Source organism: Tursiops truncatus, chromosome 21 (genome assembly GCF_011762595.2).
Source record: "Tursiops truncatus isolate mTurTru1 chromosome 21, mTurTru1.mat.Y, whole genome shotgun sequence".
Lineage (NCBI taxonomy): Eukaryota > Metazoa > Chordata > Mammalia > Artiodactyla > Delphinidae > Tursiops > Tursiops truncatus.
Window position 1 is genome coordinate 5,509,323 of NC_047054.1, and position 27,838 is coordinate 5,537,160.

At 41.2% G+C, this 27,838-nt stretch overlaps 1 protein-coding gene and 1 long non-coding RNA gene across 3 annotated transcripts in view; one reads left to right on the top strand and one right to left on the bottom strand.

The window, feature by feature from the left end:
• Positions 1 to 12,611, top strand: part of LOC141277496 (uncharacterized) — a 141,669-nt gene extending 129,058 nt beyond the window's left edge. For both annotated transcript variants that reach the window (XR_012328972.1, XR_012328973.1), the window contains one exon: positions 12,140 to 12,611. This is a non-coding gene — a long non-coding RNA (uncharacterized lncRNA). The remainder of the gene's footprint in view (positions 1 to 12,139) is intronic.
• A 5,745-nt stretch (positions 12,612 to 18,356) lies between these two features.
• Positions 18,357 to 27,176, bottom strand: SPCS3 (signal peptidase complex subunit 3). Its single transcript, XM_073798628.1, has 5 exons — positions 26,892 to 27,176; positions 25,396 to 25,471; positions 23,360 to 23,434; positions 20,127 to 20,242; positions 18,357 to 19,177 (listed from the first exon to the last, which is right to left on the bottom strand). Exons 1-5 carry the CDS (start codon positions 27,032 to 27,034, stop codon positions 19,045 to 19,047), a joined length of 543 nt encoding a protein of 180 aa, XP_073654729.1. The 5' UTR covers positions 27,035 to 27,176; the 3' UTR covers positions 18,357 to 19,044.
• Between the last annotated feature and the right edge of the window lie 662 nt (positions 27,177 to 27,838).

A 27,838-nucleotide genomic window follows, 5' to 3' on the forward strand; every position in this document is an offset into this window, starting at 1 on the left:
TAGAAACTAACGAAAACTTACCTTGTATAAGTTAAGCTTGTTTTTATAAAATGTGCCCCAGCTAACAAGCCCGAAGATGGCACCAATGTCTGGATATAATGATTATTTGTTATTGCAACAGGAATGATTAAAAAGCACATTATTTCACACATCTGCACAAATATACACCATAAACCGCATGACATCTTTTTATTCAAAACTATAGAGTGAAATCACAACCTTACATCGGCATCAACGAGGGATTTGTCCTTTCTCATGAAACCACAAATTATTTTACCACAAATGCAAATTTAAATTCCCTGCATGTCTTCTCTGTTTTCTCATTTATCTCCCAGTTACACATTTTGGAAACTGAGATGGAGATTCTTTTTTTAATTAAATGAGAAAATAAAAATTCATCATTGCCTGAGTACAGTGAATCCTCGAGTCCCCGATAGGCTAATGGGGAGAATGATTATCGTTACAGTTCAACAAACATATCACTTTGACATAATAACTAAAGGTGATTTCTCTTCAGCTGGTCCGAGGCAGGTGAGAATAAACATGGACTAACTGAAGAGAATGAGTGACATCTGCTGGATGATAAGAGAAATGAAAAGAAAAAAATTCAAGTATGTAAATGCTCACATTTCACCATCCTAGAACCCACTGATGTCTGAAATCTGTAACAAGAGAACAAAGTTGGTATAAATCCTTGGGAACAAAAGGGTAACGGGGTGTGATGGGAGGAGTACAACGTGTAGGTTGTAGTATTGTGGGTCCAATCAAGGGAGCTTCAGCCCCCGAGCAGCCATGCGACCTCTATAAATACCGTATTTCTGTTGCCTGTGATTTTCTACATCTTATTGTTGATTTCTGTAATCTGTGGCTTTCCACAGGCTTGACTCTGGCTGGGTCTGTGCAAGCAATCACATGAGCTTTGCAAATCTAGGACCAAGAAATTCACCCAAACCAATCATTAGAAGGATCAAAACAAAACTCAGCCCCCAAATGGGCAGACACACGGCATCAGACATTGCTCATTCATCCCTTAAGTTGCGCTTTCTTTTTTCAATTTTAAAAGCTATTTCTTAATGAGGTAACAGGATAACTCTTTATTGAGAGCCTATCCTGTTATTTCATTTAGGCTGTCCTGCACCTCCATGATGTAGGTATTCTTAACTCCTTTTATAGAGAAGCTGAGTGTCAGAGGTTACACAGGCTGGAAGGGAAGGATCTGCCACTCACTCTTCAGTTCTACCTGACCCCAGGTCTGCACTTTTCACTCTACAAGCTGATTCTGGGGACGTGGTATTTTCGTATCTTCCAGTGCCAATGCCATTTCATGCCACTTTTTAACTGTACAGCCTTTATTAAAGACAACAGATAATTGTCCATACACACTGACCGAAGACCTTGATTCTTTACTCATAACTTGGTCCTGCTTTGGACATTGTCTGTAAGCAATTGCTTTGCAAAGACCCTCAGGCCAGTTAGGTCGCACTCAGCATCTTTCTTTCTCAAGAGCATTTTTAAATATGGTCTGGATCCTCAGTTTCTTTATTTTTACAGTGATGGACATGGATTAGGTAATTCCTAAGAGCTCTTCCAGCTGTGTATACACAGAAAATAAACCCAGACCGAGTTGCTGGTTTCCTTCTTGTTCTCTAATCACCCACTCTCAGAGTCAGTACATATACATTGTACTCCTCATTCCGTCGTTGAAAGAAGTGCTTTTTACCTTTTAGAATTTTTATTTTTGTTTACAGTATCTCATGACAACTCAAGTGAAACTATGTACTCAAAGGTAGTCTATTTTTACTCACAAACAAGGCCGCTCAAGATATTTTCTTGCCCGACTAAAAAATTGAAAAAGTATAGCCCCTACTCTTTCAGTCTTCTTAAAATGAAAACTTTATTTCGTCCAAAAAGGAAAATAGCTGTGATCAAAATTCACGACACATGTACAAATGACCCCAAAACTACATTTTTTAATAAAAAGATCCTTTCTATGAATTACAGGAAAAACATCAGATAATAGCATACCAGCTCCTTAAGTAGTTGACAGGGTTTTCTAATTTCCTGAGGTTACAATTGTTATTATTTTACTTCCAAAATGAATAAAAGTGATCTTAATATTGTTTTAAATACTAATGTAGAAGGGGAAAGTAACAATATAAATGTCTTCTACAATTAGTCAAATTCTTGCGTTAAGATACAGCAGGTCGAATCTTGAACTCAATAGCACCATCTAGTGAAGATAAACCAGAAATGCTTGTTTTCTTTGGCTGTTGGTCCCAGTGCCCAGCAACAGCTAATCCAGCCTCGCCTTCAGGGTGGTGGGAGACTCCCTGCAATAGGTACTTCTTAGCAACAAAAATGTCATTTGCTTTAGAATAACTTAAAGTTCCATTTATGAAATATACCAAACAATTTACCTTACTATTTTAAAAATGTAAGTATCTAATTATGAGCTTATTCTTAACAACCTATCTCACATCATAAAAGATGCAGATAAATGATCTTAAAAGGAGTTGAGTGCTATGTGTGTGTGTGCGTGTGTGTGTGTGTGTGTTTAAATTACTCATTCACTCATTTATTAACAGACATACTTAATTTGTAGTTTCTTTTATTTTCTACTTCTGCAATCTTGCATAACTCCCGTGCTGTTTACACTTCTGTGACAGACGTTAAACTGAACCCCATGTTACACCAACTTCCTCTTTCTTGCTCTTGTTACTACTGTTGCTTCCTGAATTATCCAGGCTACCTGGTTGACGATGCAGCCACTTTGCACTGTTACCTGTGTATTGATTACAAGTAATTCTCCTACTCAGAGATCGTCTGAAAGACTGCCATTGCATGATTCACTATGTTCCTTTTTCCCCCTCTTATTTTCCAGCTCAGATATCCTAGAAGCCTGTGCTGCCACTGAGACTCTAGCAGCCTAGGTCACAGAATCTGATTACAAAACCTAGAGCCCCTGCCACCTCCTTGGACCCTGCTGGATCACGAGCAAAAAATAAATATGCATTGTTATTAAGCCACTGAAATTCTGGGATTGCCTGTGCTTGCAGCATAACCCAGCCAATCTTGAGGGAAACAAATGATTAGCTCAATGTGAAACAGATAAGGCAGCTCATAAATCCACTCACCTGGATGAACAGAGACATCTTTACAGGCTGAAAGCAAGTACAGAAGGTCTTGCCCATCTCTCTGTGTTGTGTAATTCCCACTTTCCCTGGGACACCGTAGATGTCATATCCTGGGACACTGTAGACGTCATATCCTGGGACACTGTAGACGTCGTATCCTGGGACACTGTAGACGTCATATGTGACATGAGACTTGCTGGCACATCCACGGAACAAAGGCCTCCCGAGTCGATGCATATTTCCCTCTCTGACCTCAGATTCCTCCCTCGCTTCATCACATTTCTGCTTGATAATTGAGACAAATAATCTCTGTCAAAAGAGGAAACTTCCTCTTAGCTTATGTGTCTAATGGCAGAGACTCTCAAAAGAGCCAGGCTGCTGTTTCAACTTTCAGGTCAGTGGAGCCATTTCTGTTTCTCCTGGAAAGCAAGGTCTTTAGAGTAGCATAGCCCAAGTCACGAGAACAGAGGTGACAAGGACAAAAAGTGCCGGTTGGTCATAAGGTGTTAAAAAATGCCACCTGTGATTTGGCCAGTGGGGCGATCTTCACGGTTGAGCCCACGGAGAACTGCCATCCCTGCTAACACGGCCACTCTGTCCTGAAGTCAGTGAACAAGAACCAGAGGAGGTAAAGACAGAAGCTAACATCTACAGGACAAGTCACCTTCTCCACTTGGTTATTAAGAGCTGCCTCTTCAGGGAGAGCCCTCTGGTGAGAATTTCCGTGAGTCACTAATGTTCTCACATCCTGGGCCCGTTCCTAGATATCCTGTCCTGTACTCTTCCCCAAGCTTACTTGTCTCCAAGGTTACTTCTTCCAAGCGCTGACCAATCACCCAAACTACAAGCAATTCCCAAGAACTGGTGTCGCTCCACACTTCTTGCAATCTCTCTTTCCAGGAAAAGTGAATCCTAAGACATACTACTTAGACACCCGGTCACAGAGATTCCCTTCTCCAGTATCCTGAAGGTCACTATAGTTCTACAGTTCATCACCCCTGCCTAATGCAGAATGTCACGGGGGGCCATCTATAAGCCAAACTCAGTTTTTCTCTTCTTCAGATAATTCCATGTCAGGTCGTAGATGTGGATTGAGAAAGGGACAGGTGCCAATGAGTTTACCAGTGCATTCAGGGCTTGTCTGATCCCATATAATCCCTTCAATTAAATGTTGGAGAGTTGTAACGACTTGAGGCTTAGAGGATCAGACAGAACTTATTTTTGACGTGCCTCTCAAGTTGCACGATTACTGGCATCTCAGAGCCCGAGAGTGAACCAAGAATTATTCTCAAAGCAATATTTACCTTCTGAAGAGAGCATGGCTTTGTTCCAAAACCCTAAGGGTATTCGCTCTGATTCACCCATCAGAGCTCATCACAGACTCCACACAGCAGCCCAGTCAGGTGCAGACTCTGGAAGCACCACTGGATCCACCGGGACATTGTCAGAATTGCTTGCATAGCAAACGTGTTGAACAGAAGGATCTTCTTTTATTCTGGGCCCCATTCAGGCTCTCAGCCTTTGAGTTACCAGGTTATTCAACATTGGGGTTGGAGCAGACACCACAATGGGTTCATGCTGCCTCCTAAGCCCAAGATGACAACATATGAAATGTTTAAAAATAAAAGATGGACCTTAATAAATGAACAAGGACCAAGAGACTTAAAAAGGGGTCGTGGAGTTTATGTTTGTGTATGGTGCTAGGAAGTGTTCTAATTTCATTCTTTTACATGTAGCTGTCCAGTTTTCCCAGCACCACTTACTGAAGAGGATGTCTTTTCTCCATTGTATATCCTTGCCTCCTTTGTCATAGATTAGTTGACCATAGGTGCATGGGTTTATCTCTGGGCTTTCTATCCTGTTCCATTGATCTATATTTCTGTTTTTGTGCCAGTACCACACTGTCTTGATTACTGTAGCTTTGTAGTATAGCCTGAAGTCAGGGAGCCTGATTCCTCCAACTCTGTTTTCCTTTCTTAAGATTGCTTTGCCTATTCGGGGTCTTTTGTGTTTCCATATGAATTGTAAGATTTTTTGTTCTAATTCTGTGAAGAATGTCATTGTAGGTAGGTAGTTTGATAGGGATTGCACTGAATCTGCAGATTGCTTTTGGTGGTATAGTCATTTTCACAATATTGATTCTTCCAGTCCAAGAATATGGTACTTAAATGTAAGACCAGACACTATAAAACTTTTAGAGGAAAACATAGGAAAAACACTCTTTGACATAAACCACAGCAAGATCTTTTTTGACCCACCTCCTACAGTAACAGAAATAAAAACAAAAATAAACAAATGGGACTTAGTTAAACTTAAAAGCTTTTGCACAGCAAAGGAAACCATAAACAAGACGAAAAGACAACCCTCAGAATGGGAGAAAATATGTGCAAATGAAACAACAGACAAAGGATTAATCTCCAAAATATACAAACAGCTCATGGAGCTCAATATCAAAAAAACAAACAATCCAGTTAAAAAATGTGCGGAAGACCTAAATAGACATTTTACCAAGGAAGACATACAGATGGCCGAGAGGTACATGAAACAATGCTCAACATCACTAATAGAGAAATGCAAACCAAAACTACAATGAGGTATCACCTCATGCCGGTCAGAATGACCATTATCAGAAAAGCTAGAAACAATAAATGCTGGAAAGGGTTTGGTGAAAAGGGAACCTTCCTACACTGTTGGTGGGAATGTAAACTGATACAACCACTATGGAAAACACTATGGAGTTTCCTTAAAAAAGTACAAATAGAACTACAATATGACCCAGCAATCCCACTACTGGGCATATATCCTGAGAAAACCATAATTAATTCAAAAAGGAACATGTGCCACAATGTTCATTGCAGCTCTATTTACAATAGCCAGGACATGGAATCAACCTAAGTGTCCATCGACAGATGAATGGATAAAGAAGATGTGGCACATATATACTATGGAATATTACTCAGCCATAAAAAGAAACGAAATTGAGTTATTTGTAGTGAGGTGGATGGACCTAGAGACTGTCATACAGAGTGAAGTAAGTCAGAAAGAGAAAAACAAATACCATATGCTAACACATATATATGGAATCTAAAAAAAAAAAATGGTACTGATTAACCTAGTTGCAGGGCAGGAGTAAAGAGCTAGGCGTAGAGAATGGACTTGAGGACATGGGGTGGGTGGGTGAAGCTGGGGCGAAGTGAGAGTAGCATCGGCATACATACACTACCGAATGTAAACTAGATAGCTAGTGGGAAGCAACAGCATAGCTCAGGGAGATCAGCTCAGTGCTCTGCGATGACCTAGAGGGGTGGGATAGGGAGGGTGAGAGGGAGGGAGGCTCAAGAGGGAGGGGATATGGGGACATGTGTGTGCATATGGCTGATTCTCTTTGTTGTGCAACAGAAACCAACACAGTACTGTGAAGCAATTCTACTCCAATAAAGATCTATATAAAAAAGGGGGGGGGGGTCATGGAAATTATAAAAGAACAAAGTAGAACTTTAAGAAATAAAAAAATAATCATTCTATAAATGGGTTAAATATCAGATTAGACACATCTTAAAAAAGAATTAGTGGCCTGGAAAATAGATCTGAAGAAAATATACAGAGGGAACAAAGAGAACAAAATTTGAAAGAAAAGTTAAAGAGCCTTGAAAGACAGAGTGAAAAGAAATCAATCCACAGACACAGAAAATACAACTTATATCAAACAGGAAAGAAAAGAATTTATCAGCAGCCAACAGAGAAAATACAGAATAAGATAAAATGATCAGACTGATACATATTCTCAGAAGCTAAAAGATGAGGCAGAAGATAGAGGAATAATATGCCTTCGTCCATTCAGCCATCTACAACAAACTATCACAGACTGGGTAGCTAATAAAGAACAAATTTTTACTTCTCTGAGTTCTGGAGGCTGGAAATCTGAGATCCGGGTGCCGGCGTGGTCAGGTAGGGCCGTCTTCCAGGTAGCAGACCTCTTCTTGTGTCCATACCCCTGCACAGGTGTCAGGGAGCTTTCACTGGGGCCTCGTTTATACGGGCATGGATCTCGTTCGCAGGACTCTGCTCTCAGGACCTGATCTCAGGACCAAAGGCCCTACCTCGTAAGGTAACCCCATCACACTGGGCACTCAGGTTTCATCATATGAATTGGGGGCTGGGTGCAGCAGTGCTGAAACATTCAGCCTATAGCAAATATCTTCAAAGAGTTGAGAGAAAATAACGGTCCATCCGGAATTAATCACTCAGCAAAACGTTTCAACAACATGGACAAAGCAACATATTTTTTGATAAACAAAACCTAAGAGCATTACCACCATAATTGTTTCATCAAAGGAACATCTAAGAGATGGACTTCAGAAAGATGGGCAAAGCAGGAAGCAGTGGCAAGTCAGGAAAATGGTACATATATGAGTAAACCTAAACATAGACATTTATAATGATGATGAGGGGTGATGTCAGATTTGTCCTATTTAATTTGAAAAAAGCTAAAATAATGGACCACAGTAGCATGTAGGTCACGAGCAGGTGAATATGGCCCAAGTGTGCCGCCTGGAACTCAAAATACAGCCCAGCCGTAGTAGACAAAGACAAAAAATCCCAGCTCTCGTGAAACTTGCATTCTTAAGAATTAATTTAAGAATCATTAACTTAAAAATGTGTTACACATGTATGGCAATATTTCAAGGTTTACATAAATTTTTAAGAATATCAGTGAATTAAAAATGAAATAAAAACAAACAAGGTTCAATTCAAAATAAAACAAGAAATGAGCATAGAAACAGAAGATTGTATATTAAGTACAAAAAGGAGAGAATAATTCCAAATAAATTGATATTCATGATAACCACCAATTAAAACAGAGATTATCAGATTGGCTTTTTTTTTTTAACATCTTTATTGGAGTATAGTTGCTTTACAATGGTGTGTTAGTTTCTGCTGTATAACAAAGTGAATCAGCTATACATATACATATATCCCCATATCCCCTCCCTCTTGTGTCTCCCTCCCACCCTCCCTATCCCACCCCTCTAGGTGGTCACAAAGCACCGAGCTGATCTCCCTGTGCTATGCAGCTGCTTCCCACTAGCTATCTGTTTTACATTTAGTAGTGTATATATGTCCATGCCACTCTCTCACTTCGTCCCAGCTTACCCTTCCCCCTCCCCATATCCTCAAGTCCATTCTCTATGTCTGCATCTTTATTCCTGTCCTGCCCCTAGGTTCTTCAGAAACATTTTTTTTTTAGATTCCATATATGTGTGTTAGCATACGGTATTTGTTTTTCTTTCTGACTTACTTCACTCTATATGACAGACTCTAGGTCCATCCACCTCACTACAAATAACTCAATTTCGTTTCTTTTTTGTTTGTTTTTATTTTTTTTTACATCTTTATTGGAGTATAATTGCTTTACAGTGGTGTGTTAGTTTCTGCTTTATAACGAAGTGAATCAGTTATATATATACATATGTCTCCATATATCTTCTGTCTTGCGTCTCCCTCCCTCCCACCCTCCCTATCCCACCCCTCTAGGTGGTCACAAAGCACTGAGCTGATCTCCCTGTGCTATGCGGCTGCTTCCCACTAGCTATCTACTTTACGTTTGGTAGTGTATATATGTCCATGCCACTCTCTCGCTTTGTCACAGCTTACCCTGCCCCCTCCCCATATCCTCAAGTCCATTCTCTAGTAGGTCTGTGTCTTTATTCCTGTCTTACCCCTAGGTTCTTCATGACATTTTTTTTTTCTTAAATTCCACATATATGTGTTAGCATATGGTATTTGTCTTTCTCTTTCTGACTTACTTCACTCTGTATGACAGACTCTAGGTCTATCCACCTCATTACAAATAACTCAATTTCGTTTCTTTTTATGGCTGAGTAATATTCCATTGTATATATGTGCCACATCTTCTTTATCCATTCATCTGTCGATGGACACTTAGGTTGCTTCCATGTCCTGGCTATTGTAAATAGAGCTGCAGTGAACATTGTGGTACATGACTCTTTCTGAATGATGGTTTTCTCAGGGTATATGCCCAGTAGTGGGATTGCTGGGTCGTATGGTAGTTCTATTTTTAGCTTTTTTTTTTTTTTAATGTTTAATTTGTTGAAGACTTCCATTCTTTTTTTTTTTTAACATCTTTATTGGGGTATAATTGCTTTACAATGGTGTGTTAGTTTCTGCTTTATAACAAAGTGAATCAGTCATACATAAACATATGTTCCCATATGTCTTCCCTCTTGCGTCTCCCTCCCTCCCACCCTCCCTATCCCACCCCTCCAGGCTGTCACAAAGCACCAAGCCAATATCCCTGTGCCATGCGGCTGCTTCCCACTAGCTATCTACCTTACTACGTTTGTTAGCGTGTATATGCCCATGACTCTCTCTCGCCCTGTCACAGCTCACCCTTCCCCCTCCCCATAACCTCAAGTCCGTTCTCTAGGAGGTCTGCGTCTTTATTCCTGCCTTACCCCTAGGTTCTTCATGACATTTTTTTTTCTTAAATTCCATATATATGTGTTAGCATACGGTATTTGTCATTTTCTTTTTGACTTACTTCACTCTGTATGACAGACTCTAGGTCTATCCACCTCATTACAAATAGCTCAATTTCGTTTCTTTTTATGGCTGAGTAATATTCCATTGTATATATGTGCCACATCTTCTTTATCCATTCATCCGATGATGGGCACTTAGGTTGTTTCCATCTCCGGGCTATTGTAAATAGAGCTGCAATGAACATTTTGGTACATGACTCTTTTTGAATTTTGGTTTTCTCAGGGTATATGCCCAGTAGTGGGATTGCTGGGTCATATGGTAGTTCTATTTGTAGTTTTTTAAGGAACCTCCATACTGTTCTTCATAGTGGCTGAACCAATTTACATTCCCACCAACAGTGCAAGAGGGTTCCCTTTTCTCCACACCCTCTCCGGCATTTACTGTTTGTAGATTTTCTGATGATGGCCATTCTGACTGGTGTGGTGATACCTCATTGCAGTTTTGATTTGCATTTCTCTAATGATTCGTGATGTGGAGCATCAGATTGGATTTTAAAATCCAGCTTTATGCTATTTAAAAGAGACATCCTTAAACACAAGGACATAATAAGGATGAAAGCAAAATGACTGGAAACTGTCTACTGTGGAGCCACACCATCTACTGTTGCCAGACAATTTGTAGTTCAGATTGCCCAGAAAATACCATTTTTTCATCCTGTTAGTGGGTTTGTTTTTCATCTGGTTTTCAATAACTTTTAAAAATTTACTTGTCTTGTTTCAGCAGGAGTGGATTTATTGGCAGTATGCACACATTTGCGATAAGACTGATTTATTTCCCTTAGTCCCACTCTTAAGAGTTATTTTTTTCCACGCCACTGGTTTCGAGCCTCGTCTGTTCATGAGATTAGATATTGCTTTCTCTTACCTTAACCCTCTCACAGCTTTTGGCAAGTTCTGTGTGACGCAAGACTAAAGGAACCCACAAGTGCACTTTCCTGTGGGTCATTTTTCTTTATGCGTTTCCGTGTTGTAAATCGTACCCATCAGGCCGCAACACGAGGCAGCATGGAATGCGGGAGACCTAGTACTTGTTTTTCTCGGCTCTATCACCAGGGGGCACCAAAGCCCCAGTAATCAGCAAAAGAGGCTCATTTGAGAAAAACCAGGCACCAAGGTGTTGACCTTGCATAGAGCACAGTGCCCAGCTGAAAGCTGTGAAATTACTGGACATGAAAACTTCTTACTGTAAAACATTAACTTTAAAACCAAGAAATTGGGAAAATTGTACTGATGAAAATTACTTCCCTCTCTAGTGATTTCATAGGTTACACTGAACTTAAAATATTTCACGTAGAAGATGAATAAATATATAGGAAATTATATGAATGAGTTATATTAAGTTCTTATATGAAAATATATGAATATATATAGAAAATTATTCTCTTATGCCATCTCACTAAATAATTAAAACAGTGATGCACTGGATATATATTTGCTTCTTTCCCCTATTAATCTTCGTAAAGCTTGTTGGGCCTGAGTGTCTTCTATTAACAAGCTCTTTATTGTGTGATTTCTAGCCAGGGGTACCTGACTCCTGTAGTTCACCAGAAAATGAGAGGCAACCATCACATAGATAAAGCTGAGTAAGAGGATGGATGACACGTAGTAGATGTGCAGTAGCTAGTGTTCTCTGTCCTGGTGATGGACATTGTAATGGACTTTGGAGCCAGCTAGACCTGTGTTCAGAACCCCTCCTAGTCTGACCTTGAGCTAAGTTTCCTGAACCTGTTTCTCCACATCTGTATCCCACATCAGTCCTGTTCCTTGGATGAGCCAAGAATCCTTGTCTCGGAGTCTGGCCCTTGCTACTCCCGGGGTCAGGATTTCTCCTCTATCTGACACCCTGAAGTCCATTCTCTCATCTCCTTCAGGTATCAGCTTGCACCCAAACACGCCTTATCCCCCTTCCCCGATTCTTCTTCTCCATAGTACTTATTATGACACAAAATACATCTTACTTCATGTGTTTGCTAGAGACTCTCCCCACTAGACGGTGAGCTCCATGAGAGCGGACATTGTTCTTTCTGCTTTGATCGCTGCTCCGTCTCTAGCGACTAGAGCAGTGCCTGTGGCCAACAGGAGCACAGTAAATGTCTGCTGAGTGATGAATGACTCCCAGGAATGTTACGGCTGCTGATGATGTTTATAGATCACCTAGCATATAATAGGTAAATTGTAGCTGTTATTATGAAATTCTGTTATATTGTAGACTCAATTTCTTGATTCCTATTACAATTTGAACTTTTTTTAAACAAGGAGTCTTGAAATTGATTAACTAGGTCATGACCATCTTTTTGTTTTCTTTTAATGACATGGAAGGGTAAGTGAGCATATGCCTAGAGCCCAAAGTATTACTTTGTGAAACTTCACTTGCAATTTTATGTGTGGCAGGAGTGTGTCATAAAAGCACAGGTACCGATATAGACCCACTGCCTTTCATAGGTTGCCCTGGAGACCTTTTCTCACGGAATGTGCCTTCCTGGAAGGGGACTGACCAACAGGAGGCCTTGGATTTGGAAGATCGGTCCTTCTGGCCTCCTGGAGTCATCCCAGCCAGATAATACAGCTCACATTTTATCCTGGAAGCCCTTCAGCATCACCAGATTTAGCACTTGATGCAGCTCCAAGACTATGTCACAGAAACAGACAGGTAAGATCACCTGTTGGATAAAACCATCTGTTTTTCCAGAAATTACGTGCATGACTTTACGTTTTCCCTTGGAGTCCGAGCATCTCTCTGGTTGACGGGTCCTACCAGGGTCGGCCGCTGCACTGCAGCCAGCTGCGCTGAGCCTGGACACGGTTCCGCAGATGCAGTGGGGTTCCCGGCCCACTGCACCGCCAGGAGGAGAATCTTGGCTGCGTGATTCAACGTGACGTGTGCCGTGTGCCCCCCACACCCCTCCCCCGCCTCCCACCCACTTTAGTGTGTTTATTCTGTTATGAGTAATCACTGCGATTACAACATTTTACCTCCTGACTCTATAACCGGAAAAATTTTAAAGGCAGGGCTGAGGACTCCTGCCTTTACTCTAAAAACAAAACAAAAACAAACTTCGCAAGAACACTTAAAGTGTTTGAGATGCTGTCTGTATGACCACATCACTCCACCCCCGGGTGTAAGCAAGCGCGGTGTCTGGCCGTTACAGATGCTGCATAATGCACACAGATCAGTGAAGTAAAACTGGTGAAATCTGAATAAGGTCCACGGACTGTGCCAGTTCCCAGGCTCTGATACGGACCTATAGTTATGTAAGATGTCACCACAAGGGGGAGCTGAGATTAAGGGTACAGAGGACTTGTCTGTGCTATTTTTGAAACTTCCAGTGAACCGTAATAACTTTTTGAAGGATTAATAAAGGCCTTTAAACAATATATTTAGCCTCCTTCCTAACCAACACCCTTTGCAAAACTGGAATGACTATTAGGTTACTTACCAGAAATGTATTTCTAATTAGCAGGGATGGGCAGGCAAAGGACAACTTTTAGAACCTGTGAGCAGTCTACATAATGAGAGGAGTAGCTCATTACCAGAAGGGTGATCAGGGATTGTTAAGTAGACCAATGACCAATGGAGAGAAATAAGAATATACAACGCACTGATTTTAAATAAAAATAAATACTTCGAACTTGGTAGAAAAGATGCTGAGTAAATACATGTTTGATTTCTTGATTGCTACAGTATAATCAAGTGTAAAGAGCTGGCGGTCAGTGAACTGTCAATCTTTAAGTTGAAAGTGACAAATAATGGGAGATGGACCTGATTCAGGTTCCGCATCTCTTTGGGGGTGCTTCCTCTCCTGATGAGGCCTCTGACATGTTACCCTGACCTCTGTAACCTCCTGGATACCGACCCACGGTGATGCTGTTCCACTAGAGGACTCTGCAGTTTTCTTAGCTCTCCCCAAACCAATGACAATGCTGAATCCTTCCTGCGCCCTGTGCGCCCAGAAGGAAGCAGTGGTCAAGAAGCCCCCGACCTTGGACTTTCTGAGAGCAGAACCTTGCCCACCAAGCCCGCATGTTCTGAGAAGTAATGGCATCCACCCCACCTCCGCAGGACTCTCTTCTGTCTCTGTCTCTAAGAAACCCAAGCCTCCTTCCTCTTCTGAGAAACCCTTCTGCAGAGATGGACGTTCTCCCCGTTGCAAGGGCCAGAATAAATCCACCTCCCCTTCGTCGTCGGTGCGTTTTGTCTCACACACCAACTTCCAGTCAGCTTTACTCCTTGTTTTTTCCCTGGCCTTTTTTATTCCAGATGGTTAAAATGAGGGTAAAGTTATCTATACTTTTCACAATCATTAATCAACTAATCTTCATGATCAAGCTAAGTGATTTTTTCCATTCTTAGGTGAAAAACATTGGCGCAAGACTCAGTGTTTTGCATCAAATGAAATAACTACCTAAGTTGTCCTACCATTATAGGTAAAGGAAAAAAACCCTGCATCTTTGCTAAGAGACTTTAAAGTCTGTGAACCGTTCGGCCCTGTTCCCTCAACTCCCCTACATGCCCTACATTTCGCAGAAGTAATAAAAACCTGCCATGTGCCGAGAATCCCAGGAGGTCCTGTTCCCACACGTATTTACTTCTCCCAGCACTTCTGGAAGAAAGTTATGATCACCCCATGTTTCTAGCGAAACAGCACAGCCTGTACCGAGGGGCATTCAGCTCCGGTGCAGACGCCAGGGTCTGAATATGGGTTTTACCACTACCTACCTTTCAACACCCAGATCCCTAATCCCAAGCATACTCACCAGATGTACCAGTGGGATATGCATCAACACACATATTCCAACAAGGAAATACCTCTCTGCCCCTCTCCAGTGGGAAGGAAAGGCCTAGCTGAAAGCTACTTGAGGTCAGCTAGACTGAGGCTCACCTACTGACAGGGCCACTTTCCTTCTACAGGGATAACGCACTCATCAGGCAACAGGCTACAGGAGCCAGAATCCTCGCTTTAACACATCAAGCCGAGAGAAAATGTCTAAGGACTGAAGTTCTGACACAGCATTGCCCAGGTTCAGAGAGAACAAAACCAAAACCCAGCTCACCTCTTGTGTCGTCCCAGATAAAATACACGGAGGTTAAATATAACTAAGTTGCCCTCTAAATTCAACTTTGTTCTTTTGAGGGAGTATTTCCATCGTTTCAGTTGTCTGAGTTCACTGGGAAACATTCTTTTGAGAAACAGAAAGAAAAAGCAGGGTTCCCACAACTCAGTGGGCTCACAGGGTCGTCCCAGGGGTCAGGAGTGCGAGGGCAGCGACCCAAAACCGCCGACATGCCCGGGAGGCTGGGAGGCCGGGAGGCCAGGCCCGCCACACTTTCAAATGGAGCCAGCTGTCTATTCTGACCCGGTTCTTCATGAGCTGCACAGGCATCTTGAGAGTTTTTAAACTCAGGTCTGTGTGGTGACTTTCTAGTGTTACTTTATCCATCTTCTCAACCAGTCACTACCCCTTGGCTCTCACCAGAAGCCTGCCACTGGGAGAACCTGGGTCTTGGCAACCAGAGCGGCACTAGCCCGGCCCAGGTTGTCCCAAGGCGTGAAAAGAAGGAAGAAGAATCAGATCTAACGTCACCAGGAGCTCAAGAATGACAAAGGCGGCCCTTAAGAGAGCATTCACTGCAAGGCAGTCCCCACTAGCCTCATTACAGAGACAATGACTTCGTTCACCATCAGCATTTATTGGGCGCCTGTTATGTGCAAAGCACTCTGCTAGGCGCTGGGCAAGATACAAAGATAAACCCACAAGACTGCCCTCGGAGAGCTTACAGTCTAGTATAGGAGTGCAGTCTCTGGAGAAGATCTTTTAGGTGTGATTGACCTCCCCTGACCCACCCCACCAAAAAAAAAAAGAGGGGGTGGGGGGGGGAGAAAACCACCTCAAGGTTACTAGACTTGGTTTCAGCCATTTTCTCTTAGTGCAGCAGCTTCACATAAAAGCAAGCATCAATCGGAAAGTCTTGTAAAATGCATACTTTTACTCATAAACAAAATTCACTTTCATTAGAAAAATGCTGAATATTTATTGCAATTAAGAAAATCCTCAAACATATCTTCAGTATTTTCATGGATTTTTTTCTTATGAATCTGTATTTGTAGTTTCCCAAATTGCATCAAAACATGCAACCACTTTTTGAAACAGATCTCTTTAAACCACTGGCAGTCACATAGAAGGTACACAGACTGCCTGCTAAAAGCAAGGGAAGCATCTGAAATGGACACGTTTACTACCAAAATTCACAGCTTATGGTTTTTCCCCCCCATAAACTCATTTCAGGTCAAGTCAAAGCATTATAAAATAACACCTCCGCTAACCTATACCCCCAAAGACCCAAAGCTTTAGCTCATTAAGCTTTAGATAGAACAGTGAACAAACGTTCCTTGCGGCCTTCAAGCCTCTCTCTTAGTTGCCAGACCCCCCCAAAGAGCTGTAAAACACTTCCAAAATCAGCAGCTCAAAATAACCCCCTTTTCCTATTACACCATAAGGAATTTCTGAAGTTTTCTGTTATCTTCCTTTAAGCATAAAGGAACCAAATGTAATCAACTGGGGGAATAGAATCACTGATACAGCTGCTTGTCTAGGTTAAACTGCTAGAGAAAAGGAGCATGTAAGCACAACATCTTAAAATTAACTCATTTCTAAACATAATTACTTTAGATGAGTGTCTTGCAATTATTCTCTTCCTAGGATCATCCCTGGGCTCCGATGTTTCTAATTAAAAGTGTAAAGCCGGGGGCTTCCCTGGTGGCGCAGTGGTTGAGAGTCTGCCTGCCGATGCAGGGGACACGCGTTCATGCCCCGGTCCGGGAAGATCCCACGTGCCGCGGAGCGGCTGGGCCCGTGAGCCATGGCCGCTGAGCCTGCGTGTCTGGAGCCTGTGCTCCGCAACGGGAGAGGCCACAGCAGTGAGAGGCCCACGTACCGCAAAAACAAAAACAAAAAAAGTGTGAAGCCTTGGGTCTTTATGGAGACTTTCTAAGACTTCTTGAAGACACTGACGCTGAGGTTGATGATATGGTTATCAACTGAATACAGGTCCATCTTCTTCGTGCAGAATTACAGTGAACTTACAAATCTGTGCATACCCAAAAGTGAGTTCCTGAGAGGGAGGTTTCTTATTCCCGTGTTGGCGCATTCTTGTCCTGAGCAGCTTCCCTTAGCTAATGAGTAAAAGCAAACGCATCCATTGTGCTAGGGGGCCTTTCTACTCCCCTTTCTCACTGAACTCCAAAAAGTGGGTGGGCTTGGACTGAACAGGAACTGGAGTAAATTCCCACATTCATCTCCAGCAAACACAGATCCACGCATGCAGAGGCCCACGAACACCTCAACCAGCCCCGGGTCTGGCTAAGGCTGCAGGCTTCTTACGTGTACCCGCCTCAAGGAGAACACACCCAACTTTTAAGCTTTGATGCCGACAGATTTTAAGTTTGTACAAACTATGTAAGAAGTTAAATCTTCTAGGTGTAAAATCTAACAGAAATAAAGTCAGATCAATATGAATTATGTGTTGACTTGTCTTTCAATCATCTGGCTGCCGTCACATTACTGAGGTGCTTTTCTGTTCAATCTCTCTGCCAAACGGATCCAACAAATTTTACAGACGTGTGTGGTATAGAAGAACTACTATTTAAGCTAACTAGTCCAACTCTGTCATTTTACAGATAAAGAAACGGAGACCCTGAAAAGTTTAATGAAAAAGCTGGGAGCCAAACCCAGTCTAGCATTCATGATACTGTACTTCTGACCTTCAACTGACCTTCACACAATACACACCCTTACAGGTAAGAGCTGTTCCAACCAATGCAATTAAACGGAGATGTATTTCATATGAAATAAGTATAACAAATGTTAAGCCACTAATGTAAACTATTCTTAGAAGATATTAGCCCTTTTTGGTTACTGCTGATGACACACCTACGTGTTTGGTCTTGCTCTTAGGGGGACTGATTTGTAGTTGCTTCCCTTGAGGACGCTTATTTGCCCACTGTAGAAAAGAATCATGTTAAATATGATCATATAATCAATCTCTAAATAACTTTTACATACATTTGGATTCTTATACTTTTAACATGAGTATAATTAACTTCTGCAGAGAATGAGTGAGATATTAACCTCTATATAAATTGTTGGCAACTTGAAAATTAGTCATTTCCACACAGGATAGGAAATCTCTTCTAGGTAATAGAAAGGGCATCCAGGGTAATAAAAAATATAATAAAAATTATATAAGTGAATTTTGACTAGTCTGTAATCGGAGGTATAAAAAAAGAATATGCTTAAAGAATCAGATCTGAGTTCAAGGGTTAACCCCCTTCCTTGCTAGCTATGTAATAACCTTGAAGCAATTCCACAAACTTCTGGGTCTGTTTCTTTATCTGCAAAGAGCTAACATTTGCACTACTTACCTCATTAGATTACTGAGGATCACATACAGTAAAATATATGAGCGCCTGTGAATGGAAATGCACACCAACACATATCGATTATTATTACCCCCAATAATTATTCAAATGTGGACCTAGAAAAATAATTAAATAATTACCACTCCGTGGCACTAGGCATGCTCACTAGATAAACCATGCAAACATTTTCAACGTTCAATGGCAATGTTAAAAAAAAAAAAAAAAAGAATCACACAAAGATATAATACCAAGGAACTTTTTTAGAGAAAGCACTGAAAGACACACATTTGGTTAAGAGACTTTAAAATAATTTTAGAATGATTTACAGCATATAAAGAGGTATTTAGTCTTTAGTGGAGGAAGTTGCTAGTCACCTGTCAGAAAAACAAGCATTGTGGGCATTCCTAAGACAAACGGAATAAAATTCATCACTTTTCGCTATTTTGTAAACCAGGCTTCTCACCAACAATTGTATTAATTTTTCCAGTATTCAGACATACCCTAAAAGAGGTAATAGAGAATGTCTGCTTCTAAATCACATCCAATGTGAACTTGCATAAATGCAAGGCATAAATAGAGTTCTTATAACTCCACAGGCACCTGAAAGTTTTAACTACCCTTCATGCTCACTTCATATTCCATAAAGAATAATGGAAATACAGGGAATACTTCAAATATAAATATTTCACAAATCCTTCTCATGTGGCTGTCTTATTCTTATAATACTCCACTCTGATGGCCTTTGTTTGTTTTTGTTTGGAAAATTAAGTGGTACATTAACCTTTCCCTTCAAATATGCCTTTTGATGTTCATTCTTACACCAAAAAAAAAAAAAGTTAACAACCCAAAACAAATAAAGATGCAAGGGAAGAGATAAACAAGATACAATTCATTAGGTACAAAAATATGCTGTTTCAAATTCAGAATAATTTAATAACTCTTCGTTATTTCATATGTATCTGGAAATGGGACAGATACATGTCCTGATCCTGTCACAAGAGGTAGAATTCCAGCATTTGGTACAACGTTCCAAGATAGGGTTAAAGTGACATTCCTGTTTCCCCTATAAAAAGATATAATAAACAGATGTCAGCAGAAACATTTGTAGTTCAATAAAAACGTTTTAATTCAAGCACTGAGGTATCAAATACTTTATTTTTAACCAGCTATTCCTAATTGGAATTCTAATCTACACACAAGTTCTTCTCAAGTCATTTGAGATCCGAGATGATGCTGGGAAACAGCAGCATTCTCACTGCAGGTCCCCCATAATGACCCTCCTCAAGTCACTTAAGTCACAGTTATTCGAGCCATCAACCAAAACGCTTAAATGAGTAAAACACAGAAAACAGAGAGATTTGAGCTAGAAATCAGGAGACGATGATTTGAAACCTAATTCTATCATTATCCAGATGGGCAAACCTGAATCAATCAAACTCTCTCAGGGCTGGAAACTTTTCATCTACAAAACCAGGTTTGGTTAAAATAGCTCTCCCCTAAAATCCTTTCCAAAGTTGACCCACAGAGCTTAAGAGCTAAAACTGACCCAAAAGATCAATCGTTCTAATTCCTTCATTTTGTATAAAAGGAAGCTGAGGTTCAGAGAGATTAAGTGAACCGAAACTAGAAACTTCAGTATCAACTCCTAGACCAACACGCGGCTTCCTCGTTCAGGTTCCCAGGCAGGCTCCTCTGACACCCCCAAAGGAGCCCTTTGACGACAGTCCCACTCCCGGGCCAGCAGCCCAGGCTCCCTGTACCCTTAAGGGCAGAAGCCCCAGGCCCTCCTCGTCTCACCATTACAGTTCCCATAATGCGAGAGAACTGGGCACTTTTTTAGACCTGGGTTTGCACGGTACTATTTCTACCCCATCTTCCAGTTCACATCTGTATAAATACTTTTCTTTCTCAACTTTTCTTTTTAGCTGTTTTTCTTTAAAATAAAAACACATCACGTCTTTCTCTCCCCTTCATGTAACATCACACGTAAAAAATGACAAAGAATTGCTCACTTGAGACCATTTCCATCGTCAAAGAAAAAATACTTTGTTTTCATATCTTTCAGCAGCAGCTTTGGATTATCACCTCTCAGAACAATCTTGTCCCACAGAACAACCTGGTTCAGAGCCTACATTAAAATAAAAATTAATTAGATAATTCAACAGATATAGCATCTCTGTCACTTCAGAAGTATGTTAAGCGAAGAGTTTAATTTATATGAATGAATCCAACTTTGAGGGAACTGCTAAAATCTTAAAGCAGACAAAATGGTAACAAGTGGATAGACACAGGAGTGAAACTTCTGGACAAAAGAAAGATACTTCCCTAAAGGAAATCACCCCTTTCGCCAAGGCAACTGTATTATTTAGAGCCCTCAAAGTTTAATGCAAGGTTTTAGACTTACGTGCTCTCCAGAGTGAGGCCCTAGGAGAAACAGAAGGCACTAGAATCCCTAGAAGGGAAGCATTCTTTTAAATCACTTTTCCCTGTAAAATTTCTGAGACCCTCCAACCCTGTGGACACTACATGGTGCCAGGGAAACAGAGAGAACTAATCCCTGTAGATCACACTGCTAATACAGGTCACTGCTGCTAGATTATCTCATGAAAATTTATGTATCTCCAAGGTTTTTAAATTATCAAGGCATCACTAAAGAAATGAAGACTTTTTAGGTTTTTTTTTTTCCTTTAAGGAAACATAGGCACATTATTGTTTTACTGGCAAAATCCTAGAAGTCAGACAATTCTTTTAAGCCACTGCTTTGACATATCATAAGCAAGTTTCGTTTGGAAAATTAGAGTTACGAAATGGAGAAAAAGCACATTTGTAACCACTTCTAAATGCCAAGAAATGTGTTCTTATGAAGCTACCATCCATTAGCTTGTGAGGCCAACTGCTCAGCATTAACTAAAAAGAAATGTGGAGCAGTTAAGTTCTAAAAAGGGGTTCAAATCTTCACCTTAAACCCTCCAACATTAAACAGAAACATCAAGACTGAAGAACACAGAATCAAAGATATGCCGAAGTAAAATGACTTTTTATGTGTATTTATTCATTCACCAAAGCAGTGATCTGTCAAATTCCCAACTGTATTAACTTACTGGCCACGCTGGAGTAAATCAGGGTGATGATCTGACTCAGGTGTATCCGTCACCAAGAAGGTGACGTATTTATTTGGATCATTTGCTGAAACTTGTAGAATACTTGTGCTTACGGCTGTCACTCTTATCTAAAGAGCAGCTTTTTCTGTTTAACGCTTTGTTGATTCTCAAGGGCAGGGATCAAAACTTATTCAACCCAATATTCTTACTGCCCAACAAAGTATCCTCCATAAGAGATGTGCTCAAAATAAATATACAAAGAATTGAAGTGCTAATGATTCCAGTTAACTAATCAAACCAATCAACAAATAAAGTTGATTCATTTGTCATCCCTTGAAAATGAATATACAGTTCAAATACAATACAGAAGTAGACTCATCTCTTCACTACGAATTACCTCAGGCTATGCTGATAACAAAACATAAGGGTAACTCAGGTAAAAACAACATAGAAGCACATTTTGATTCCACAGATTTCACCTTTCGGAGTTAATGCACATACCAGAATCATTCACCTTACACTTTTAGGACCTAAGAAGATTTCTGTTTTATCAATATGCTACATAAGTATTTTAACCCTTACTCTTATCTTCAACAAAAGCTCTAAATCAGACTGGACTAATAAATTTCAGTCACAAACTAATAGTTTTAATAATGTTATAATAGGTTTTAATCTAACAGTTTAATAGCTTTTAATTATAAAACTTCTAATCAACTCTAATTTAAGATTAAAAAGACTACTTTAAGTGCTCAAACTGATGAGTCCTGTACAACTCAAAACAAAGTAATGTATTTCTCAATATAAATTAATTGTAGATATATGGCTTAATAAAAGACTATCAGAACAGCTCACATCACGTATTAAAAGAGGAAAAATATAAATATTTAGATGGATTTTAAAATAATCTAAGAGACGATTCACAAATTAGTTATCTTTACAGTTTTTGATTACATATCTGGGTAACAGAGTTGTAAGCACAAGTTACAAATTTCACTGATTCAAGTATCTTGCCGTCTATCTCTAATGGTAGCTGTGGAGAGAGTATCTTAGCTTAAAGAGGACTTAGCTGAGGAGTAATTCGACCGCCTCATTTCCTCATAACCCATAGTTCAGCAACATCCTGTTGGAGCTTATCACTGCAAACAGTCTCCGAAGATTTTTGATAATGAATTATTTTGAACCCAAACTACGCATCTTTATTTACAAATTACGTACATGATACACATTACTATTATCGTTAGATATATTATTATTGATAGTGAGTGTAAATGTGCATTTCAAATAGGCTTCTTGACTACTGCTAAATTGTTCTCGGCCAACTATTTATTAGATCTCTTTGATTTTTTTTTTTAATCCTTTAACGTGGCTGTCAGCTCGGCCATTTTCCTGTCGCTCACACGTGTCTGGACCGTTAGCATTCTCTTCAATCTCTAATTTCTTTGAAAGAATTTTTTAACCATTTTTCCATTTGTGAGGATTAGTTTATTTAAAACTAGATGATATAATCTACTCAATTGGGTACACATTGCACAACTTTGCAAAATGCTGAAAGTGAACGGATACATGTATGCAGCAGGCTGACCACTTGCCCTACAGAATTCCCCCTCTTCCTCCAGAGAAGGTGCGTGTTTTAGGAGGCGTGTGACTTAAGGACCCAGTAGAGTATCAGTGTCAGTCCACAGAGTATCAGTAAAATTTCACATCTTTTCCCTCTTACTTTAAATTGAGAAATACATAAATGGACTTTTGGCTTCCGGCGTGGCACACGAGGAGCTTGCAACTTGCCACTGCATCCTAACGCCAAGTAAAACGCTGAACAAACTGAAAATCTGGCAACTCTTCTTAGATCCATAAGAAAAGAAATAGTAGCTCTTAATTGTTTTCCTTATATATCTAGGCATTACCTTGCTTGCACCCCACTCTCGGGAACCACAATGCAGGGGGGCTGTAGAAGCAGACAGAAAAACAAGAAAGACAGAAGCTACCAAAGGAGATGAAGTTTTCTTAGTAGAGTCACCTTTCCATGGGCTTGTGATATTTACTAAATTACTCAGGTCAGATATTTCGAATATATAAAATTTATATTCTTTTCTAAAGAATGAGGTTTTAAATATCTATGAAAATACTTCTATACATATACTTACATTATTTTTTGTTGAATATTCGGCTGATAAATAAAGAAACAACTGCTTAACATTCCAATCAAATATATTTTCTAGATGTATATAAATTAAGGGATATATAAATCATAAAGCAGCATACAACTTTAAAACAGATTTTAGTTATTCTTAAATTAATTATTCATAGCAATACTGATACTAAAATTAAAAAAAAAAAAAAAGGAGAGGTGGCCCAGAAACATACTGGGCCTCTAATTTAATAAAAATATATAGAAGATGATATACTGTAAAATCCAGCTCATTCCAAAGTCAAAAAATATCAGTGAGATTATCAGTATCCTGCCCTGCTCCTCTAAGCATTACTACCTGAGATACTTCAATTAATACAAACTTAACCGAGAAATACAAAATTTCGTTTTCTGTAAAATCAACCCACTAAGTCTAAAAGAAAGAGGACTTAGTATTTCAAGCACATATGATTCCACTGGAGTTCTGAGTATAACCAATCACCACAATATAACTTAATGTTAAGCAAAAGTGAACTAGGCTCAAGTAATTAAACCAAGTACGGTAAATTGTACATATTATTTTTGGACATATGCCAGTAGAGATCAAAATGTCTCAACCCATGAAGTGCTTTAGTAAGAGTACACAGCTGAATACCAATCTGGTTTCATTAGTTTGCACCCGAGTAAAAAAAACTCACCAGGATTAATTACAAGACTGGTGTGTCACTGAGAAATGAACTGAGTTAATGTTTGGATTTCATTAAGCATCATATGTAAATGGTTAAGTCATTTTATTATATCCGTTTATATACTAACAGCTACATGTTCATGACATTCCACTCTTAGATATGTGTATCCACTAAGAATCACTATTTTGGAATTCAGAAGCCTTAAATATCTCTCTATAAAAACAGGTACAATTTCAAGTTTTAGCAGCCATATTAAGAAAATCTAAACTACAAATGATGAAATTAAATTTCACTATAATTGCCCACATACACAAAGTTCCTACTTTCACACTAGCTCCAAACTCTCTCTCACTAGCTTAGATTTTTTTTTTTTTAAGAGATGAAGACTTAAAAGCAAAAGTTTAACACAGGACTTTTCTGATGGTGTACTCTATTTCCTAAAAAAGTGCCTACAGAACTAATTCCTAGTCTACTTCTAAACCTAGTAATTTATTTCTAAAAAACTCAAGTTAAAAATAATTCCAGGCTAGTAGAGACTTGTCAGGTAAACTCCACAGGTAGATAATCTGCTTCCACTGTTCAGATAGTTGCTTTACACAAGTTCAAACAGTTCAATCTCCATAACCAACTTTAATCCTGGGGTCTTAAAAAGGCAGATGAGATCCCAGAAGTGGCAGGTAACAATGCTGCCAAGATAGTAATCTAAGACCCTAAGAGAAGATTAAACTGGCCCAGTGACCAGAGATGTCAAAAGGTGGAAGTTCAAAATAAAGAGAAAATATTTAAATCACGTCCATTTTAAATAACTCTTTTAATTGTTACGATTTCTCTGACTCTTATTATAAAAGTACTTATAAAAAGAACGATAATGCTAATATGGTTTACCAATAATCATTTGACAATGACCTTCTGAATCACAGCAGATGCAATTCACTTTTTCAACATATGTTTCTCTCTGCTATCACAAAACATGGACATATTCTTGGGGATTGTACATGAAACGTTACATCTAAGTAGGCTGAGTAGTGGTTACATTCTTCCGTCTTTAATTTAAATGATCTAATTTTATCTTCTTTCCTAAATACAGATTCAAACTCTCTTATAGCTTTAGATCTATTTAATGTTTCTGTGAAGAATTTAAAGTGTGTTCACACAATAATAACTCATCAATCTATAAATACAAGTTTTCTCAAGGTTGAACGAGGAGGTATTAACACGACTATACTGATGAAAACATAGGCATAGAAATTTCCAAGGTCTGACTGATTCAATGGATAAACATACTTACTGTCCCCCAAATCACTAAATATGTATATCATTGTAATACTAGAGAAAGAGCGATGAAATATTTGCTAAAAAGGATATCAGCAGTTATATCAAATGTAATGAATCCCAGATCACTTCTTTCTCTAGGTCCAGTGAAGTCTTCTACATTTTTTCTAGAAATAAAGATAATAGTTTCACCATCCTTCATACATAACAGCATACAAAACTCACAAAATTCCTTACATACGTGAAAGACAGGGTCTAGCTGTATCCCACAAAGAAAAAAGTAAAAATCAGAGAAACTGGTAAGTGTGACAATAGAAACATTCTAATCCACTATAGAAGTAGGTCTTCAGCTATTTTCATTTACCTTCAAAGAACCCCTAACAAAACCCAGGGGGAGAAAAAAAGTGCTCATAGAATGTGGAAATACTCGATGTCAAGTGATTTGGTAGACTGGGTAGAAGAAAATTACATCTGACTGCAAGGTGGTATGGAAACCAAGATTAAATGAACAACTACTATTCACTGAGCACGTACTACATATGCGTCCGGGTCAGGGCCACTATGTGTTTTTGACAATTATCTCAATCCTCACAACAGGCCTACGAGCTGGGTATTACTTCCACTTCAGACAAAAGGAAATGAAGACCCAGGAAGGTAGGAAGCTTGCTCAAGGTTCACAGTAGCTAACAGCTGTTCAGTGTGTACCATGAGCCACCCTCTTCTAAGCCCTCCCAGAGCAGACAGCGCTCGTGATGTCCAGCCAGAGTCTACCGGAATCTAAAAAAGAGTACCTAACAAACATCAATGCAGGGAGGAAAAAAAAAAATAAGTGGGGAATAGCCATTAGATGACTGGCTTGTTGGCGTTTGTGACTTAGAAATAAAACTAAGGTTGAAGACGAGGGAGCTTTCGTTGGAAGATGGCACAGATAAGAAGGACACGAGAACCAGGGGGGAAAAAAAAGCTACGAATCGAAGAAAGTGCCAGAGAATAAAAATCAGCATAAAAAATGGGCATTAACGAAAGGACAATGTCATTTCAAAATTCTACTTCGGGCATTTTCGCAGATTTATTCAAGCGGCTAGCCCTTCACAAAATTAAAAGCACGCCGCCTGGGAGCGCTGGGAGGCCGACTCCTCCCCGGGCATCCAAACCTCTCTTGCCACCTTCGCAGGCGCCGCGGGTACCTTCGGCGGCGGGACGAGGGGGACGGACCCCGCGGAGGGGCTGTCGGGGGGCGAGTCGGGCCGGGAGCGCCCGGGACCCCGAGCCCCGCGCCGGCGGGGGTGCGGCCGGGCGGGCCGCTGGGCTGGTGTGGTGCTCCCTTATTGGCCGGGCGCGGGCGAGGGAAGTGAGGCACAGGAAGGAAGCGGAGGCAGCGACCCGAGCAACGCTCGAAACGAACATTTAAGAGCAAGCCCGGGAAGGTGCGGCGGAGGGTGGGAGTCGAGGGAGAGCCCCCAGTGGATCCGCCCGGGGGCGAAGGCCGCTCGGGGAGGCGGGGAGGGGAGGGGGTTCGCGCGGCAGCCCGGCCTCGGCGCCCCCCGCCCCGCCCCGGCCCCGCCGCCCGACCCCGGCCGTACTCACAGCATGATCCTCGAGACGTGCAGCCGCACCGGGACGCTCCGGTCTTTGAAGGCGGTGGTGATGAAGCAGCCGAAGGTGAGCGCCGCCATCACGCTCAGCGAGAAGGCGAACAGCGAGTTCGCCCGCGACAGCACCGTGTTCATCGCGGCCGACGCCCCGAAACCCGCTCCCCACGCACACCCGGCACCCCGTTCCCGCCGCGGTCCACCTCTCTGCGAGCCGCGCCGCCTGCGCCGAGCGTTCCGGGGTGGGGGGGAGTGGGGCGCGCTGCCGCGGCCCCGCCTCCTTTCCGGTCCCCGGACGAGAGCGAGCGCGCGCGCTCCCGCCGCCTGGACACACCCACCAGCGGGCGGGACGCGCCGAACCGGAGAGCCGGAGCCGCGCGGGGGCCCGCCCCTCCTCGCGCGGCCTGGCGCCGCCACCAATCAGCGACCAGCAAGGGAGGGGCGGGGCTTCGCCGCGGAAGGCCCGCCTCCTGGGCGCTGGCTTCCCGTCGTTCGGCCCGCGGCTCGCCCACCATCCTTTCCCCGCCCTTATGGCAGGTGCTCTGGCGCTGCGGCTTTCTGGGTGCTTAGGTTCCGTCGATTTGCACTTTAAACCGGCAGCGGGGCCAGGTAGTTTGGTTTGTGTCCTGACGTGTCGCGTTTGGAAACAGAGCTTTAGAAAGCGCCGAGTCTTCCCCTTTGTCAAACCTGGTCAAAGTTAGAACTTCGGCTTTTTCGGAGGGCGTGGGAGCCTTTACTTTACTTTCCACGCCCAACCTTAGACCAGTTCCTATTAATGCTTTGCCTTACAGCGGCCGCTAACGCTGTGTTAGCCGATAAGGATGCTGCTACCCAGTTTAAATAGTCCATTTAACAAGGTGTATTGGGGAGCTGAAAGGATGACCTCACTAGGTCCTTAGGATCAAAGGCGGCGGTGGCTGTGGAATCGCTATGTCTCACGAA

Bases quoted from the DNA above. Each gene is read 5' to 3' on its own strand.
- SPCS3 (XM_073798628.1), bottom strand. From the start codon at position 27,034: ATGAACACGGTGCTGTCGCGGGCGAACTCGCTGTTCGCCTTCTCGCTG. The intron at 25,472-26,891 runs GTGAGTACGGCC...CTTTATTTCTAG, and splicing joins CACGTCTCGAGGATCATGCT to AAAAAATGTAGAAGACTTCA. The intron at 23,435-25,395 runs ATCCTTTTTAGC...ATTTATATACAT, and splicing joins CATTTGATATAACTGCTGAT to CTAGAAAATATATTTGATTG.